Raw genomic sequence first — 20,136 nt, 5'->3', positions numbered from 1 at the left:
TGTAGACAGAATATTATTATTGTTGAGACAGAATATTATGGTCTGTGAATATTATTAGGAATCCTTTAAGTATACTTGTATTTGCTGATTTCAAGTGGTAAATAAATTGATAGATGATTAAGTTAAGCGACGGTTTTTGACGCATAAAAATTAATTCCGACACAGCTTAGAATTAGACACACACAGCTCATTCCAAGCTGTGTTTAATAATTAAAATTTTCCTAATTAAAAGCTTAATAGCTCTTTAATCAAAAGCCTAATTAAAAAATTAAAATTTTTTAATAAAGCTCATTCCGAGCTGTATTGTATTCCGATACAGCTCACACAGGGCATTTGAATTCCAACGTAGGGCACCAGAATTACAAATTAATAGAGTTTGAAGCGCTGCCAGAATTAGTCTCACAATATGCCAAATTTAGTCACACACAGCATCGGAATTCAGGGATTTTTTAGGTTTGCATTCTAAAGGCTTTTAAATAAATATGGCAACAGTTTGTGATGTTTCATTGTTGCTGGTGTGTAGTGTGGTGTTATGAGAGTGACTTAAAGCAATCAAAACTCAAGTTGCGCATACGGTGATATTTTTATAGCCATTCTTTTCTTGCTACGTCCTTAATGTGTCAGAAGAATATACTGCATTTACCCTATGTCTGGAAAGTGGAAACTGAGTGGAAAGCTCTAGTTAGCTACGTTACAGATTGAAAATTTTTATATTCTATGCTGGATCATGTGTGATGTGTGGAACAATTAATCAGGTTGACTGAAATTTTGCTGAATTGTGCTTAGCCTATCAAAAAAGTACAAGATGAAATTATTGATTAAATTTGTAAATAAATTTATTTTCTTTCTATTTTTATTGGGTTCTCAAACAATAAAAATTGGTGAAATATAACAAAATTACCTGTCTGAGTCTAGAATAATTCTAGAAATTATAGGGTAGGCTATAAATTTTCAAAATTTGACTTGAACAAAATTCATTTGAGGAGATTTCTGAAAACCCTAGACAAAAATGTGCTCTCTTCCTTATTCAGGATGGAATTCTAGGAATAATGGCGAATATATCATTTATGATCCATCTCGGCCAGTTTTTTGCTCCTAAGTTTTACTTAAGATGGAAAGAATAAAATGGAAGGGATGAGGGATCAAATTTGCACTTGGAAGAATGAAGGTTGCAACACTTTTAATATTTCAATTAAACTGAATAATAACGAATAGTTCATTTACAATTTGTCTCTAAGTTGAACATAACAAATTAACTTTAATGAATTAATAACAAATCATGCCATCAATTTGAATACAACATAATGCACACTGCCGAGGCTATTTGAGGAAGCAAAATCACTTATAATTGAAATTCACTAAGTAACTACAGAATCCTAGTATTCAATTTGGAATTGATGGACAAAAATTAAACCTTCTTTCCCATGGTATTTGTACAGGCGCAGCTGTGAAGATCGTGAAAGAGCCATCAAACCGTGCGTTGGGAAGCCACAAAGTCACATTCTACCATTGATTGGTCAATATCATAATTGAAGAATCCTCGTGTCATGGATACTTGTTTACATGCTATAAATTCCTATAAACTGCAAACTTTTTCTGATGTTCATTACAGATTCTTAAGTTTTGCATCATATATTTGCAAATTGTAGTGCCAGGTTATGAATTCTAATTCATTTTATACAATTTTTTGGATTGAAATTCTAACATCAAAATAGAATAATTTACGCTTCTGAACATCTAGCATTTTCTACAAGAGACAAGATTCTCTTAAATTCCCAGTGGGAGACAGTCATTCATGAGCCCTTTTTAGCGCATTTTCTCATTTATGGAAAAAATTCACTATTGTGCTTGCCATGTCCGTCTGTCTGTCTGTCCATGACCTCAGGTTTTTGTCGACGAGAAAATGCGTTTTCTGTCACTCACTTCAGTGAGTACTGAGTTATATTATTTTTTGTCTTCAGTGTTATCTGAACTCTGAAGTTGTTAGGACAATATAGACAAAATTAGTACAAAAATGTGAAAAAATTTGTATCAGGGCTTGCAAAAAGAGGCATTTTAATTTCAAATGACTTTCCATTATTTCAATCTCAGTGTGCAGCAAATTTATTTATTATGAAATTGAATCTGAGAAGTGTCTTGTTGGGACATCTCCAGTTGTTCACTGTGATTAACATGGTAATGTGCAATAAAGTTACTGGAGACAATCTCATCATTTTTGTATAGTTTTCTTCAAAACTTCCTTGGTATTATTAAAATGTTGGCTCTACTGCAAAAGTTGACATACTTTTTTCCATTCAAAACATTCATTGTGGATACTGTTCAATTAAAGAAAAAAAACTGGTCTAGATGTTTGCATACAGAATGCTAGGGATCAAACTGCAGTTGTAAATAGCACCAATGCAGAACAGCCTCTCATGAGCTCAATGTACTCCTTGGCATAGTGGTGGGAACTGGGAAGTACTACATGGCAGATGTACCATCCATTTTGTTACATACACTCTTGTATATTAACTATCCAGAATTCCATGGTGTCCTTAATTTTCACCTAATTAATCAGACAAGGGCCATAGAAGAGATGAAATTGTCAATGAGCTTTCGTGTTTTTGTGTCATTGCAGAAACCAGCTCATGGCTTGTTTCTGCATAATCTTCCAATTTGACAAATTAGCAGCTATGTATTTTGCTGGCCTCTAAAACCCATCTTCAATTTTTTCCTCACAACTTTTAAGTAATGTACTTAGCATGTTGAAATTTGAACCAAACTTGGACACTTCTATATTATTGTCAATGCTCAAAAATTGTCAGGCTTGTATTGCTAGCTGTTTAAATTAGGAAGCTAACTATTGCAAAATTGTTAAACCCACATGTTTAATTAAGATGTAAAATTAACATCAAAGTTGAAATTAATGTCAAACATAATGTTAAGGCAGAGCTAACATAACATTGTTACCAAGAAAAGGTAAAGTTAATTTCTCTTGCAATGATGACAAAAATTGCTGAAACAGTGCTTGAGAATTCAGATCAAATCACAAAACTCTCAAAATGGATTTTGACATCAAGGAGATATCTGGTGGTCACTTTTTTGACTTCATGTCATTGTGATAGTTCCTAAATGACTGTAGAGCAAGTGACAGAAGACAGGACCTAGTGACATAAATGAAAAATTTTATTTCTTAACTCAAATTGGCATGGGTTGTATTTTAGAGGCTAAACACTATATAGTTTTTCAATATATCAAACCATATTTTTTTGTGGTGCACACTGTTAAGTAAAAAATCAGTGAACTGATAGAAATTTTTTTTTCAATAATATTTTTATTGTATCAATCATTTATTATCAAATTACAGGGCGCATAGGGTGATGAAATTTTGATTGACATTAATAGAAAAAATCATGTTAATAGAATACTACTAAAAAATCAGAATTTGATTAGAAATAAGGAAAAAATCACAAAAGATGAATGTACTTGTATATGTCATGCTGAAATTGACAGTTCTATGGAATTGGCTGCCAGTTTGCCAAATCTGTAGAATCAGCATTTTGTTGCGTGTTCAGATAATTTGACTTAGAACATAGTTAGAACATAAATCAACAGTTGGAGTTAGAAAAGGTTAGGTCAAGTTTGGTTAAGTTCCTTTATATTTAAATGTTAAAGATATATTGGCTGACTGACCTAACCCCATGTTCCTGTAATACAGAAATGCTGATAATACAGATTCTGCAAACTGGCTGCTGGTTCCATAGAATAAACAATTCCAAGATTTCAGCACAAAATAAATACTTGGGCAGGTTTGAAGATTTAACTGCCAAGCCATAACTGGATTTTTGTAGTCGAGTTGAGCTAATTAGCAGTACTTAACATAAAATATTCTGAGCTTTAGGTCAGATATTTGAGCCACAAATTAAAATTAAATATGTTTTCACTTACTTAGTGATACCCTTTTACTTAGTTTCTCACAAGTTCACCAAGAATTTCAAGCAAAGAAAACTCAAACTAAATTCATCATATTCACATCAAAAATACCTACCTTTGATTAAGATATGGTGAATAATCTAAGCATTGTCATTGCTTTCAAATTCCTGGTGCATATTCAAATTATGTTGTGCATGTAACTGCTGAAATCTGTTATCCAGCCTAGGGTTTGTTACAAACCACCTAACACTGGTCTTCACATTTTCTGACTGGGGTGTAATTTACACAAAATGAAACTTGGTTTACAGTACACAAAAATTTCATTCCGGACTGCATTAAACAGAACAAACATTTGGCCAATCATAGTCCTTAGGCCTCTGTCTACAATCATAACCTCAGGCCACAGTCTACAATCATAACCTCAGGCCACAGTCTACAATCATAACCTCAGGCCACAGTCTACAATCATAGACCTCAGGCCACAGTCTACAATCATAACCTCAGGCCACAGTCTACAATCATAGACCTACATGAGTCTAGTATGTATAATGACCAATCCTAAGATATGTTTCCTACGGAGTATTTGAAATTTATTTCAAAATAGTCATTTAGGCAATTATAAAGGAGACTATCTTTTCTGAGTTTTTTTTTCAGTTTCAGTCAATCAAATTACTGATTTAATTGAAGAGACCTAGCTTGTATATATGTGATTGTACATAATATAATGGGAACATAAATTTTGGTGGCAGTTACTAAGATTCATTAAATACTCATATTGATATGGTTTAGCATTATACAGAGCAATCACATTAATGGAACAATGGACAGGTGATTGGTAATTGCCTGGTGTATGGTAACATTACCTCCATCACAAACTGGAAGACATAGTGGACATCATTGGAATTTGATTTTAAATTATTTTATATTTTTTATATTCTTAAAATTGCTTGCAAAAGAGTGCATGGTGTTTGAGCCAGATCTTCATATTATTATTTTTAGAATATCACATAACACTTACATGACATACTATTCCTGCTTATTCCTGCACACAAGTTGAGTTCACTTGTACCTACCATTCTTGTACAAATAAAACTTTGAATTGCTTCATTACTATGCCATGCTATTTATGTTCATGGAGTGTGTGAATAGGCCTATAATATTCCACCTCTGCTGACACTGCCCCCATACCTTCCGCATGTACTCAAGTGTATCACTTGTACCTCCAGGCAACAACAATAAATTGCTTGATTGTGGTAGTTTTGAGAGATCCTTGCTTTAAGGTATCTCAATCACATGATTTATTGCTGTGTTATGTGTCATCTACTTCTTGTTAACCATTTCGTCCTGAATGACTAAAATGCCATCAATGATATTCGTAGCACTACATTGACCTTCATGGTGGATATTACAATCTGATTCGAGTGATATGAATGAAATAATTCAGAATTTTTTCTGATAATTAAAGGAAAAAACATTCTTGGAAATGCTTCATCATCCATTCGGTATGTGCTACTACATAGCATTGCTCTCCTGCAGCAAGAAAAAGGGTCCTAACAATATACAGAACTCAAATATGCTCTGTTGCCCAATATTGTGATGATGCAACTCATGTGAGCTATCGAGTTTACAATAAATTTGAATCCACTTCAATTAAAATGAAGCTTCCATTTCCTGAGAAAGGAAATGCAGTACGGTAATGGAAAATCAAATGATCATGGCTTAGGCTTCAAATTAATACCTACATTTAAATTGAATCACAATTTAATAATATTGGGTTGATGTTTCAATTCAATGCCTCTAAATGACACTTGAATGCAGATCCTGGTTGAACTGGTACCTAGTGTGGAGTTCTGGAAATGAATGTGAACTTGAATCCGAAATTTATGCACCCTAATTAACCATATACATTTTCATATTGTGCAGATCTTGTTGAAACCGCAGGTCTAGTAAGAGAATGCATTCAAAGCCTTATTGCATCGTAATGACTAAGTAAGAGCAAACAATTGGATGGACCATTAACGCCCAGAACTCAACCCGGTGGTCGCCCTTTCTTTATGGGCTCGTGAGCTTTGAATTATGATGGCCGGGTATCTTGAATGTCAAGTGTCCTTCATTAGAATAGTGTTATTATTAGGTGCTGGGTTATCATAGATGAGAATTATTCATACGGAAATTGTTCGTTTTTCATTATTTGTCTCTTCAATACGTCAAGACATTATTGATGTAGAACTTCAATGTCTTAGAGGGAGCACGCCGTTGTTCATTGTCATCAGTTTTGCCGCAGTATCTCTTGGTTCCGTAATTTTTCTGGAAAATTTTGATAGCCCCACCTAGATCAGTGGAGTCGGAGCTTGCTACTTCAGTTTTTGCTAAATAATATTGAGTTATAATTCTTCTTTCTTCGACGCCACTCATGTCATTTGAGTTACGCACGAGTGTGGAGTGCCAGACACTTCAAGTGGCACTGCTCTAGATGATACCAGAGGCCTTACTGTTGAAACTGGCTTGTGAACACGTATCGCCCTAAGTTCACATAGCGACCGCTTTCTCGTCTTACATTGGCGACTTGAGCTGTAAAAGCCGGCAGGTATTGGCGTCCGCAGCTACAGTCGTATTACGATAGTACGGCCGCGGCTGACAAATTGTTTTATCTGGCCTCTCGGCTAGCTCGTTTACTGCTGATAGATTCCCGCCGACAACGCTCAGCTATTCGCAATGAATAATTAGAGTAAGAAAACCGAGGTTTGCTTTGATTCATTTGATGGGGCAGATAGAAGTTATTGCACGAACTTTTTTTTCATAAGCCTCTTAATAATTGATTTGATCGGTTGATCGTGTATTGAATCGCATGAATTCAGAAGAGGCTGGTTTGGAAATCATTTATGTATTAGAAGGAATAGAGTTTCACAGTAGCAGCCAGGCAATATTACTCAACTGTTTTGCGAGCCTACAATTATTTTTAGCTTATTTGGCTGTAACGGCGTCATTCAACTACACACTTCAGTCTGCCTTTTTCCTTGGTATCCTGGTTCATCGCCCTGTAGATTTGAATTTGCCGCAAGTGTTCATTTTAGTGTTCACATCATTTATCTTTATTTTACTCTGCAACTTGTGTGCATGCTGCAATTTTATTCTACCTAATTAGGTGTAGCGAGTATCTGAATCGTCGATCTCACAAATTTTTAGAGAATATTGTCTGAGTTTGATTTCACTTAGGGCGATAGATTTTAGCGTTCTTGCATGGGGTGCAAATGCAATAAAGACCATGGAAAGAGCTTCATACTTTCGGCGTACGGTTTAGTGCAGCGAGACTGGGTTTAACGTTCCCAGATCGTTCTAGTAGGTTTTGTGCTCGACACTTGGTACGAAATTATATGTTATTTGGAAGTTCGCACTCAAACCCCGTTCGGATGCAACCATTTTTTGAACTCCCTATGCACTGATTTTCATATAGATTAATTTTTCTTTGATGCATATCATAAAAGTAAGTTGGCTCGACACTGAACGAACATCTACAACGTACTCCATTAAATTAATTTTAAATTGAACAATTTATCATCGGAAGGGCGTTTGTTTCGTTTTAGAGCAGACAGGCGAGGTTCTTCGCAATCGTTATGGAATGAAAATTTGTCACCTTTTTACCTATGTTGACCGTGGAATTTTTTCACTGAAAAGTTCATAGTAGAGTAAGTGCAGTGCAATGCGTCTAATTCTGTATGACAGAAATTAACATTCAAAACTGGCCTCGTACATTACTCGATTTTTTTGCGATGATTCAACTACTACTCTGCAGATGTTAGTGATCACGAGCCCAGGTGTCTTAATTTTCTAGGAATTATTCAGCCCATGATGTATCTTTGCTGCCCCAGAATTTCGTCGCAGGATTCTAGGACGTGTTGACGATCCTTCGTTTTACGGTTAATAATTTTTGCACCAGATACCTGCTGGGTCGCCACAAAATCTTGGGCGAGATTCCTTCGCTCGTTGAGTCCGCTCGTGCTGCAACAACCCCAATGCGTTGGGGAACTATTAGTTTCTCACTGACATGACTCGATCCTAGTGGGGGCTCTAATTTGTTGAAAATTTCCTGCCAAATATATAGAAGCCATATTTTGATGAATTTATGTGTGATGCCGTACAGTCGAATTTTCTGAGATAATCGCTGAACTGAATCCATTGAAAAGCTGTTAAGGGGACCGTCTACCCCTAAATTTTCAATTTTGGCGTTTTCCGGTTTTTGTGCTCATCTTAAAGCTTACTTTCTGACGCATCGAACGGTACCAGAGTCATCTCTCTACGTCGAAAAATGATTTCGTGACAGCTCCCTAAAGGGGGGCGGTTTTGAGGGCCCTGCAGTAAAGTGTATGGGATTAATTCGAAGGCTGGACACACTAAAAAGGAACGTCTGACGTGAAGCGGCCAATTATGGCATTATCCGGTGCTTATACTCATCTTAAAGCTTGCTTTCTGACGCGTCGAACGGTACCAGAACCATCTTTCTACCTGCATTTTGACGTACACGACGCGACGTGGAATGGGGCGCGGTATTGGGCGGCCTTCACTAATTCCTATGGGCGTAATTCGAGAGCAGGACTATAAATATAGCCTGCTACCGCCAAAGCAGTCAGTGCCCATCATGACAGCGAGGTGAGAGGTATGCAGCCAGTCGCTCTATGCCTCGCTGACTTGGTTTGAGGCTTAATTACGGTATCTAGGCTACGTTACGACTCTTTTACGTCCCTTTACTTGCCGCGCGGCAGTTTTTTGGGCGTGGTGAAAACCTATTGCTCTCACGGCAAACCTATCTCGTCCTATAGTTTTCAAGCTACAGCAATGAGACAAATACCATTCGATTCCTTTAAGACCATACCTATCGACTCTAAGATAATTTTTTGGAATTTGTATATGGTTCGTCTTATATATGGGGGAGAAGGGGGGGGGGAAGGGGGAAAAATGAGAAAAATGAAAAAAATGCGCATAAAAAAAACTATGGGGAAAATGAGAAAAGTGATCTTAAGAGTCGATAGGTATGGTCTTTATGAATCGAATGATACGTGTCTCGATGTTGTAGGATGATATTTGTAGGAGGAGATAGATTTTCTAAAGTACCCGTTTTTAGCCGTTTTCTATGAATTTCACGTTTTCTATCAATATTTTCAAAAAATTCAAAGGAGCAAAATGTTATTTTTTTACATTTTACGTGTGTATGTGAAGTTTCACATGATCGGATAATAACTGTAGAAGTTTTTAAGGAGGGTAGATGGTCTCCTTAATCGTTGGCGCGTTACCTTCATTTATTTTCAGTTGCGACCGCTTCCGATATTCTGGCGCTATGCCACTTGAATTTTAAAGACGTCACTCTTTAAAAAAACAATTCCCATGTAATCCATTCGAACGCGAATGTTTCGGCATCTGTTTTAATCCCCAATAAGCACAGAAGTGTTGGATGTTTTCTCTTCCCTTCTACATATCATTTGTTGGGGATGTGGTGTTCAATATTATTTTTGGTGTTGTATAGGTCTAGAAATACCGTCGCGCGCATTCCTTTTGTACTGCCACCATCGATGCGGGTAGTCGTAAATAGCGTTGGTATTACACCGTACCTAATGTGCGTTCTGCGTTAAGGAAGCATATATTCTAATTTGGCTATTAAAGTCCAAGACGTGATAAGATACCGTTCACAGTTACGATACACCTGGCGCGAAACGCTGATATGTTTTCCCTAACCAAGCTGTTTGTTCAGATTGTAGGTGGTTAGACTCTTGACGTTCAATGCCTTCTTTGTTGCTCGTGAACGGGGTCTGTGTGAAGTTCTCCACAGATTATCGTAGCTTACTCGCTTGTCGAATTTACTCTTATGCTCGTAATTTTGTTAGGTAGCATCCTTATGTTTGATTTATTCCATCGTTTAATAACAAGTCGCTCATAATTTCTTCGGTAGTGAGTAGAACGACTCTCCTGATCAGATTTTCTGAATTACGGTGTGCGCCTTGAACCATTAGCTAAATGTTTCTTTTTATAGGTTCCGCAATGTTGCTTATGCTTGCGTAAAGGTTTTTTAATAAATGAGTGTGTGATTCAGTTTGGATTTCATCATTTGAGTCATGAATAGCCTTACTATCTTGCAATGATAGGCAATGAAATGCTTTACATCAGACTAGACTCCCTATGTCCACTGACCTTTTCAGCTGAAGTCGGGGGTATGCAGCGGAACCTGATCTACACCAGTCAGAATAATGGCGGTTGAGACTGGTAAATGTGTATTGGTAAATTTCACATAGAAAATTATAGAATTATCTTCTTGAGGATCTCGAAATTAGGCAATTTATAGCGGGAAACTATTTGAGAATGTACTGCGCCATTGCAAGCAGGTTTTTCGGTATACGCATGCCTTGCATGGCAAGCACATTGTCAAGTTATTATTAGGTGCTTCATGCCAATAGTTGATTTTTTTATGTAGAATATAACTTTTGGATCATAATTTTTTATGTATTATTAGTTGCAGTTCATTTTAACCCGCCAATAATAAACGCATTAGGTATTTGAGTGTACTGTTTGAATTCAACGGTGGGCCGCTGGGCTCAGGTGGCTGGCGTGTGGGTACAGTTGCAAGTCATTATTGGACTATCTTGTATCAATAAGTTAAAATGGTCAACACTAAATTGTTCACGGCTTCGGAAGTGTTAGCTAACTTCCTGATAACCCTTGCCCACCACATTTTGGCAGCCACTGCATCATGCGATTTCCCCATTTCTAAAACCTTCGTCATAAAGATTTCCCCTAGCCCGTTCTTTTTTGATCGTTGGTATTTACTCTAAAGGGATTGATTCTGTACAGTTTTTTCCTAGATATTTGCATTCTCTGTACGTTTCTTCGAGGTGGAATGAACTGCGCTATCTAGTGTCATCTGGTGTGGGGATTCCAAGCTTTCTCGTATTGTGTATCGCGTTCAGCTTTTATGATATATGTGGCGTCATATACGCACGTCATGTGACGGTGAGGTATAGTGCCCTCGATGCCTGCTCTCGCAAGTGCAGAGAAGCATCTATTTTGGTGCCGAGGTTAAGGTGAGACGTGGCATGGCAGCTATCGGGATCTCGCGTGCAGTTGTAAACAGCCTGAGCTGCTAGCACCAGCGCTTGGCCGCGCAGAGCAGCAGCTCGCTCATCTCCCTAGCTGCTGCCATGAGTCTCCTCACTTTAGACTTGCTCGAAAGGAAGTGTGAGCCTTACCGTTTCCTGAACGTCCTTGAAGACTGGGAGCTAGAAGACCACGATGAAGATGCTCTTACGGATGAGCAGTTAGAGCCTCAGTATGTGGATGACGATGCAGACGAGCTTGAGCGCAGGAAGCGAGGTAAGGAACTTTGAACTTTCTATCATCGAAATGAAGTTCTTCCTCGCGTATTGCCCAAGTTCTCTGTAAAGCTACCTACCCTGTTGTTTTTTTCTAACTATCCACGATCTCCATTTGTTTACCTTTGGAGGTCTCGAGTTTCTCGCCAGCGATGTTCTTCACTAGTGGAATAAGGCATACCGAGGTCTCGATTATCAGATTCGTGTGGACGTCGATGGGAATTCCGTGTCGAATTGTACTCGTTGAACTAATGGGTCGTGTATGCGCGAGCACGTCCCGTGTACGTCTCTCCCTTGCGACTCTAGCTGTGACACCTTCGGCGTGTTGGCATTGTCCTGAGTGTCGTGCTGCCCGTCACGTCACTGCGCAGTTTGCTTGCTCGATTTTCCCGTAATTATAGTCACAGTATTTCTTAGGATTCAAGATTTTTTCGTTATCTCAAAAGTTTACCAGTTTTTTTTTGGATCACAGGAATATTTTCTTTAATTTTTCTTGGTTCTTCAAGTTAATCCATAGACTTTCACATGTTTAACTCGTGACCTCATTATCCTGGATATGAATTTTGTGATGGAACTTGAGTTTTTCTGTTGCAGGTAAGGATGGCAACAAAGTCACTACCGTGGTTGCAACCGCCGGGCAGGGCTCGGACAGACCACAAGAGGTGTCCTACATGGACACTAAAGTCATAGGCAACGGCTCCTTCGGCGTGGTCTTTCAGGCTAAACTCGTAGAGTCTGGCGAACTGGTGGCTATTAAGAAAGTGCTTCAAGACAAACGCTTCAAGGTGCTCTATTCGCGCAGTTCTTAACACTAGTTCTTATTAGTAAGATTCTCTTGACATTTGAGTATATTCAGACATGAGTATGTATTTCTTACTCTTTTTTTCAAACTTCCAAGTGGAATACGCCTGACAATATCCGATTTGCATAGACTTCTACTAACATGAATTCTTTCCGCCATTAGCACAATCTAATGTTCGATTGGATTATTTTTATACCGTTTCATTTATACTACTTGTACTGAATTAATTTTACAATGATCTAAACATATCAGCCTAAAATCTGATGGTAGTTTGCTCTCTTATTCAATTCTTTATCATATAGGTAGACCTGTCATCATAACTTTATTTGAACCGAGTTAATCCTTACTGCAATTGCACAGCAAATGTGTTCGGTATTTGCCGTATTGATAATTCCGTTATCATTGACACCATTTCCTTCACTACCAACAGAATCGCGAGCTACAGATAATGAGAAGACTGGAGCATTGTAATATAGTCGAATTGAAATACTTCTTTTATTCCTGCGGGGACAAGGTGAGTGGGTTTGCTTTACTGAGCGTCTCGATGCCTCGTGTATCAAGCTGGTTTTCTTGTTGACAGGCAGCGAGCTGGTATTTTTTTTTGCTAAAAATTACGGACTAGACTAAAATTCTGTGGAATTGATGCTATGTTGTATATGACTAGTGATGTGGTGATACTTCATTGATCTTATTCATGATACATCATTGATCTAAGTCACGATACATCATTGATCACAGTCATGATAGATCATTGATCACAGTCACAATACACCATTGATCACAGTCATGATCATCATTGATCACAGTCATGATCATCATTGATCACAGTCATGATGATCATTGATCACAGTCATGATCATCATTGATCACAGTCATGATACATCATTGATCACGGTCATGATACATTATTGATCACAGTCATGATACATCATTGATCACAGTCATGATACATCATTGATCACAGTCATGATCATCATTGATCATCATTGATCACAGTCATGATAGATCATTGATCACAGTCATGATAGATCATTGATCACAGTCATGATACATTATTGATCACAGTCATGATACATTATTGATCACAGTCAAGATACATCATTGATCACAGTCATGATTGATCAAAGTCACGATACATCATTGATCACAGTCATGATTGATCAAAGTCACGATACATCATTGATCACAGTCATGATTGATCAAAGTCACGATATATCATTGATCACAGTCATGATTGATCAAAGTCACGATATATCATTGATCACAGTCATGATTGATCAAAGTCACGATATATCATTGATCACAGTCACGATACATCATTGATCACAGTCACGATCATTGATCATAATACTAATGCTTCATTTCCTAAATAACTGATGTCATGTATTCTATTTTTTTCCGCAGAAAGATGAGGTCTTCTTGAACCTTGTACTAGAATATGTACCAGAGACCATTTATAAGGTAGCCAGGCATCATAGTAAACAAAAGCAAACTATACCTATCAGCTATATTAAGGTGAGTGCTATTCCACAGTAATACATGTAAATAATACTAGCTCTTTGCTTTAGTTCTATTTCTTGAAAGTTATCTGTACGATGTTCTGACGACATTTCTTTGAAGTATTACTTCAATATTTTATGCTGACGGCATCTTATGTACACAATCCTTTGACTCTTTTAGTAGTGCTTAAGTTCGTGGATTGAAAGTAATGGTGTATTTTGTTGTGCGGTGTGCAGTTGTATATGTATCAGCTGTTCCGGTCATTGGCTTATATTCACGCACTGGGCGTGTGTCACCGAGACATCAAGCCCCAGAATCTGCTGCTCGATCCTGAGACTGGAGTCCTGAAGCTATGCGACTTTGGTAGCGCCAAGCACCTTGTCAGGGGCGAACCCAACGTCTCCTACATTTGCTCCCGGTACTACCGTGCTCCAGAACTCATCTTCGGTGCCACTGATTACACTACCAATATTGGTGAGTATTCTATTGGTTATCTCTTAACAATACAGCGGGTATATCCCTTTTATGGCACAGGGGAAAAATTAGTTCTTCAAGAGATGTTCTTGATTGTTAACTGCCGTCGTTATTCCACTTGTTAGACAATTTTAACTAGATTTGGTCTATAAAATATTTTCACTCGATTATTTTTGATTCAATATTTGACAGCAATTTGCCAGGTTTTGCTCCTTCTGACCAAGAAGAGTGTATTGGGCACCTATGAATGTATGGGAGGCTGACACAGCCAGTTGTTGTACCTCAGATGTGTGGAGCGCCGGTTGTGTTTTGGCCGAACTGCTCCTCGGCCAGCCGATCTTCCCTGGTGACAGCGGAGTTGATCAACTGGTAGAGATCATCAAAGTTTTGGGGACGCCCACACGCGAGCAAATTAGAGAAATGAACCCTAACTACACAGAGTTCAAATTCCCGCAGATCAAGAGTCACCCCTGGCAAAAGGTGAGATGAACAGCGCTATTGGTGAAGGGCATCGCGCGGATGAAGTCTCGTGGCCATGCATGGAAATTGTACCACTTATTGCAATCTGAACGTTAACACTAACTTCAGTGCTGAAGTTTATTACTTTAATATATAGCTAGATTCGATTATGCATTCGTCAAGAAAGCTAAAGTTATTTCTACGTTTTTCAACGGGATCAGTTGTTATGGCACAAAGACGTCACGAATAATTCAAGCAGTTTATTTCAAGTGAAATTTTGTTGCCGTTACTTTCCTCTGCTTGCCACGTCTTCATGCGTCTGATGCACTTCTTCTCTTGTGTTATTTTTAGGATTTTTTTTCCATTTTCATGCCTAGTGAGATGTGAAAGGTAAGTGTGAATTATTTATAACTATATCGAATTTATATTGGACGAAATTTTTCTGTTATTAAAGAACGAAACAATGATGGGAAAATTGCTTTTTCGTATACAAGTTACACGTTTGGGCCGGCGGTGGTTATTTTGATGGCATAGGTAATTTGGTGCAACTCGTACCTAGATGAGGGGCAGTGAACGACCGTTATACTTGGCGACCAAGAAGCTAGATACTCATGTCTGAATTACATCCGTCCTTCATAAAGGAATGAATGAACCATCCTTCCTTTATGGCGCTTAGCGTTCCTATTGGCAGTTAATTCTTGTCACTTAGTAACGTCTCCGATATCTCCGTGCTTGTTTGATATTTTTTTAACAGGATCGTGGTCTGTAATCGATTTTGATTTATCTTGGTATGTGAGAGAAGTGAGGCTTGAATTATGGGTGAGCTTGTTGGCGTGACTCACATGGTGCTGGTATTGCGTTGGTTCTAACGTACGGCTGGCCTGCTGTCACGTCTTGCAGAATATGATGGCAACCACTGCTGAGACTCCTCCATGTATTCTTGAAAAGAAGCCCCAGCGGCTAAGAGTGAGTATCGGCATCGCCTCGTGCGTGGCCGTACACTTCCATCGTCCATCCGTGGGCCTATCTTAAACCCTTTGTGGTGCAGTTTCCTAGAACTCTCTGCCTGTCATATTACTTCCAACTAACACTTGTAACAAAGTTCCCTCAACTCGCTCGAAGATAGCAGTTTTTACCTTAACCCGTTGAAAAACATGTCGTTCAAGCAATTCGATCTCGACTACTCGAGTCTTTGTAGTAATAACCCGCTAACGAAGTTACGACGCATTTCTTACACGTTGCCGTTTCTAATGTGTACATTTTAACGTTCATTTTGAGTAACGTTAGATTGCATAGAATTTAACTTTTGATGCATACTGACTCAATGTGCCGAGATTTAATTTCTGTAGTATATTCCTGCATTAATTTTTGTGTTACGAGTTGGTGCCATTAACCTTTGTGGTCATCGCATGGAATTCCGTCGTTTGGGCTCACCGCCTCAGTCTTATTCTTCTCATCTTGCTTGTCTATTTTTGGATAACTCGTTGCTCCCGCATTTTAATCCCGGTCTTTTAAAGATATAGCTGGCGGTGACGTAGAAGTAAATCCGTTATCTATACAATTTTTCTCGTCCTGATTTTGTGTTCATGCCTCTTTATCAGTCCCATCCTCCGGCACTGTTTTCTTGGTTAGATACTAAGAACGATGTGTCGTCCTATATAACCCCTTATCTACGGATGCCTCGATCATCACTAATGCTATTTGTAGTTAAGGACCTGACTACTTGAGTAATCTCATTTAACAAAGTGTCTCTTGACACTCGCGTGATGTTGGCGAATGATCTTGAAATAACCAGAAAACTGGTGTGAGCCTCAATATCGTCCGTGTGTGTTCAGGACCTTCTCGACTTCCGGCCCGCTATTAATTCTGGCTGGGAAGACGCCGTCGATATACATTCGTGTAGATCAGTTGATTAACATTAATTAAATGCATGCCTTACTGTAGATGAACATGAATATATTGAACGAATGGCTGAAAGCCTATGCGATTTGCAGTACCTACTCTTAAGAGTCAGGTCGTCGATTAATTTCCGCTACATTTGCTTTCATGCATCATCTTTGAACAGCCTGATTAACGTTTTTATAGGAAAGCATGTTGTACTTAATGTCAAGTACAAAACTCTCTTTAACGAGTAACGGTCGAGAAGAATTTTTGCGTGAATGAAGAAGCAAATTGAAGCCATATATGATCTTGAGAGTCGGCTTAGTAAGCTGTTAACTGAATACTAAAAATTGTATTTATCTAATGTCGAAATTCATTAGATATTTAACCAGTTGATTCAATATAATTCCGTGAATTAGTAATGATAAGTAGCTAGTGGATAAGTAGTGAAGAAGAATAGAACGCCTTAACTTATCCGTAATTAAAATGACATCATTGTCTATGGGCGTTTTTTTAATTATTCTAACATCGAGAATATTAATTTTTGTATATTATGTCACGCAAGAAATTGGTATCATTGCCGCCCATTATTGTCGGTGTTCTATCGCTTACCTGTGAAATTGGCTCGTTCGAGATTTTTCAACGCGGCTGAGCTTCTGGTCTGAGTTTTCCGACATGACGGGCGCTCCGCTGCAGCGTCCTTACTACGCTGCTGTAGCATTAGTTTTGACTTGCAGCTTCCCAGCGATAATTAAATCTTTGACATTGCTCTCATTGTCAAAATCAATGTCAATCTCATTGTCAAAAACGGGTTCTTATTGAACAGATATAGGTGGTTATTATCTGGAACGTTGCTAGTCGGTTCCCAGACGCAAGCCTACTGAGCGTCTCGTCAGTTTCGTTAATTTACTAACTTTTTTAGTTATTTTCATGTAAATAAATTCTGCAAAGTTTTTTTATGCATTTTGTGTGTATAACTCTATTCACGTTGAGTATTTGTGATTGTAACTGATGTTTCGTGTCATTCAGGGTTGAGGTACAAGTTAGTAAAGTCGTCGGATATCAACTAGTGTTCTCGAATGAAGGAAATATTTAACCCTAAACTCATGAAAAGGGTTAAATACACGCTTGATAAAAGGACTTTGTTTTTTGTTGCAATGAGGCCACTACTTGTCTCTTTTTTTAAGTGAAAGGGACGGCATTATATACAGAGTGATTCACGGAAACTTCTTGATTTGAAAGCTCAATAAAAAAAGAACTAGTATAGATATCATTACAATATAAATTTTCTTGAAGAAGACAATACCTGAATTTTTATATCATTTAGTTTTAAGACGACATCGGACAAATGACGGCCCTCAAAATCAATGCAATCAGTTAGTCGATTTTTTCAAGTTCCGTTCAACTCGCTCAAGCATATCGACGTGTATGTTGGCGATGGCTTGCCGTATGTACTTCAAATGAGGAGGGGTCCTTGAACAGTCATTGAAAACAATTGATTTGGGAGAAGATAACCTCATAAAAAATCGCACGGAGCCAAATCTGGGGATCGGGGCGGCTCAAGAAGGTCACCTCTCGAGGAGATGAGGCGCTTACAAAACGTCTCAGATGGAGACCACTCTGAAAAACGGTAATTAGAAAAGTACACCTCGACAGCAAACGCACGCTGCTCACTTGTCCAATGCATATTGGCAACTGACAAGGCTAGACACAAAACTTCATGACCTTGCCTTTCATATGGAATACTGCCCACCCTTTTCCTACACTACAGCATCTGGCTGCATGGCGCGAAATACAAAACAGGTTTCCATGAAAAAAAGTTTCCATGAAGGTTTCCATGAAAAAGGTTTCCATGAAATACAAAAGTTTCCATGAATCACTCTGTCTATAATTTTTTTATCGAGTACCATCCATTCGTTGGGGACGGTCAACTGCTTAAAATTCGAATCCACTTATTTTGTATATTGAATTTCGGAGATCTCTTTGCTCGCAATGGTTTAAATTGATGTTGTAGACGGGTTTTGGGATCACTGTTGAAGATATTAACACAACTAAACTGGAATGACGTTTCAAGACGGCTTGTTCATCTCCAGGATTAGTCAAAGTTTAACATTAAGAATCCGTGAAATACTTGGGCAGAAACCTGGTCGAGATGACAAATTATGGCTCAAGAGCTGTAACTGGAAATTTGACCGATCCGATGGGATACTGCCAATTCGATCAATAGGTTGGAGAAAATCACTTTCTACTTTTTGTGTATAGTTGTTAAGGTAGCACGCTTTATTTCTCAGATGCGATTAGTTTGTTCAGCGTTGGGCTAAGAACAGAGAGCCGTTATGGAACCAATTTTGTAAGGTTTGTCTCGATGTCTACTGATAATCCTTTTCTTTTTTCTGCGAATCTGTCGTATGTTCGCTTGGAAATTTTTTTCGGTGTTTAGTTTAATCTAATTCGTGAGACAATTATTGTTGTAACCAAAATTCAACGATTATGGTTCTGGATCTGATTTTCTTTCAAGAGGTTCATTGAACTGGTGTTGTGTGGTGACTTGTGATGGTCTTGCATGAAAGACTAAGATAGTTTTGATCTCGTACCATTGATCTCTCAACAGTACACGGTGTGTTCTCGGTGTGTACACCATGCAATATTTACCTATCTAATTGGACTAATATCAAAAATCATATATTAACATATAAGGTCAAAGTGCCATGCACTGAAAAATTTGCGCGTACCTCACTGGGACTTTAATCCAATTCCTACCTTGGAATAATGTTTACGGGGTGGAAGATTGCCGCGATGTGGTAGTTATTAATACACAGAATTGCTTAATTTCTTCATAGAATATTTTATGAGCCCCTTAACGTTACGATCTCATTTGCTTACTGCGTATCCTCGTAATCGTTCATCCTAATTTAGTAGTAATTCCCCAACCACTCAGAAGTGCGATTTATAGACATGTCACGTAACTTTTAATTTTATGCCTATTTAGGCAGACTTCATTGAAAATAGATATATTCGGAAACCTGACAACAATGTCGAGCTTTCGGACGTTCTTTTGGACACAGCTGTGGTCGCAGTACAAAATTTCAAGTACCATGGACATGTTTTCTGAAGGCGTGAGCTTTTCAATCTGCCAAAAGTGATCGATTAACAGATGAGTGTGGGTGGGAACTACTCCCCTACGGTAATTGCCATTGTTGGCAGGATAAAAATGTTCAGTTCTTCAATGAGCACTATTCTCGGTTCTGAATTGGCGAAACCTACGTTGGAGAAAGCAAAGAACACGCTAGCTTTTTTCCAGTCGTGCTACGCTCTTACAGTTATTTCATTTAATATCCGTGCATTTAACTGCTAATATAAGTGACACAGGAGATCATATTATTGTAATGTTGAGGAAGCTAGCTGGTATAATTTCCTGCCGTGACGTGTGCTATTGCCCGGCCCGCCCCGCCCACGTCATCGCGTTCTGGCGGCGGCGGCGGCAGCAGTTCTGACGTTCGTACGGCCCGACGTTCGTGAGTTGGGCGGACGCCAAGACATGCTGCTACAGCGACTGCAGCTGCTGCTGTGCCTGGTGTGTTGCTGCTACAGCGACTGCAGCTGCTGCTGTGCCTGGTGTGGTGCCTGTCTCTTATACACATCTAGATGTGTATAAGAGACAGCTCAAATGCTGTCATTCAAATGCTGTCATTCAAATGCTGTCATTCAAATGCTGTCATTCAAATGCTGTCATTCAAATGCTGTCATTCAAAT

The 20,136-nt window shown here is 38.5% G+C and overlaps 1 protein-coding gene across 5 annotated transcripts in view; it reads left to right on the top strand.

Annotated features, from left to right (window-relative positions):
* Positions 1 to 20,136, top strand: part of LOC108670020 (glycogen synthase kinase-3 beta) — a 31,498-nt gene that overhangs the window by 3,588 nt on the left and 7,774 nt on the right. The window contains exons 1-7 of one of the 5 annotated variants that reach the window (XM_047882197.1): positions 10,123 to 10,164; positions 11,862 to 12,052; positions 12,500 to 12,583; positions 13,474 to 13,584; positions 13,806 to 14,043; positions 14,330 to 14,523; positions 15,403 to 15,468. In XM_047882197.1, the coding sequence (XP_047738153.1) occupies positions 10,149 to 10,164; positions 11,862 to 12,052; positions 12,500 to 12,583; positions 13,474 to 13,584; positions 13,806 to 14,043; positions 14,330 to 14,523; positions 15,403 to 15,468 (900 nt within the window). In that variant the 5' untranslated portion in view covers positions 10,123 to 10,148. Of the gene's footprint in view, positions 1 to 10,122; positions 10,165 to 10,971; positions 11,269 to 11,861; positions 12,053 to 12,499; positions 12,584 to 13,473; positions 13,585 to 13,805; positions 14,044 to 14,329; positions 14,524 to 15,402; positions 15,469 to 20,136 lie in introns of those variants that run through there. The other 4 variants (XM_018157462.2, XM_018157464.2, XM_018157463.2 and 1 more) reach the window with 4 other exon arrangements.

The sequence above is a fragment of the Hyalella azteca genome, unplaced genomic scaffold, assembly GCF_000764305.2.
Source record: "Hyalella azteca isolate HAZT.00-mixed unplaced genomic scaffold, Hazt_2.0.2 contig1314, whole genome shotgun sequence".
Classification (NCBI taxonomy): Eukaryota; Metazoa; Arthropoda; class Malacostraca; order Amphipoda; family Hyalellidae; genus Hyalella; species Hyalella azteca.
The sequence above is the reverse complement of the archived record's forward strand: the minus strand, read 5'-3'. Positions and strand labels throughout refer to the sequence as shown.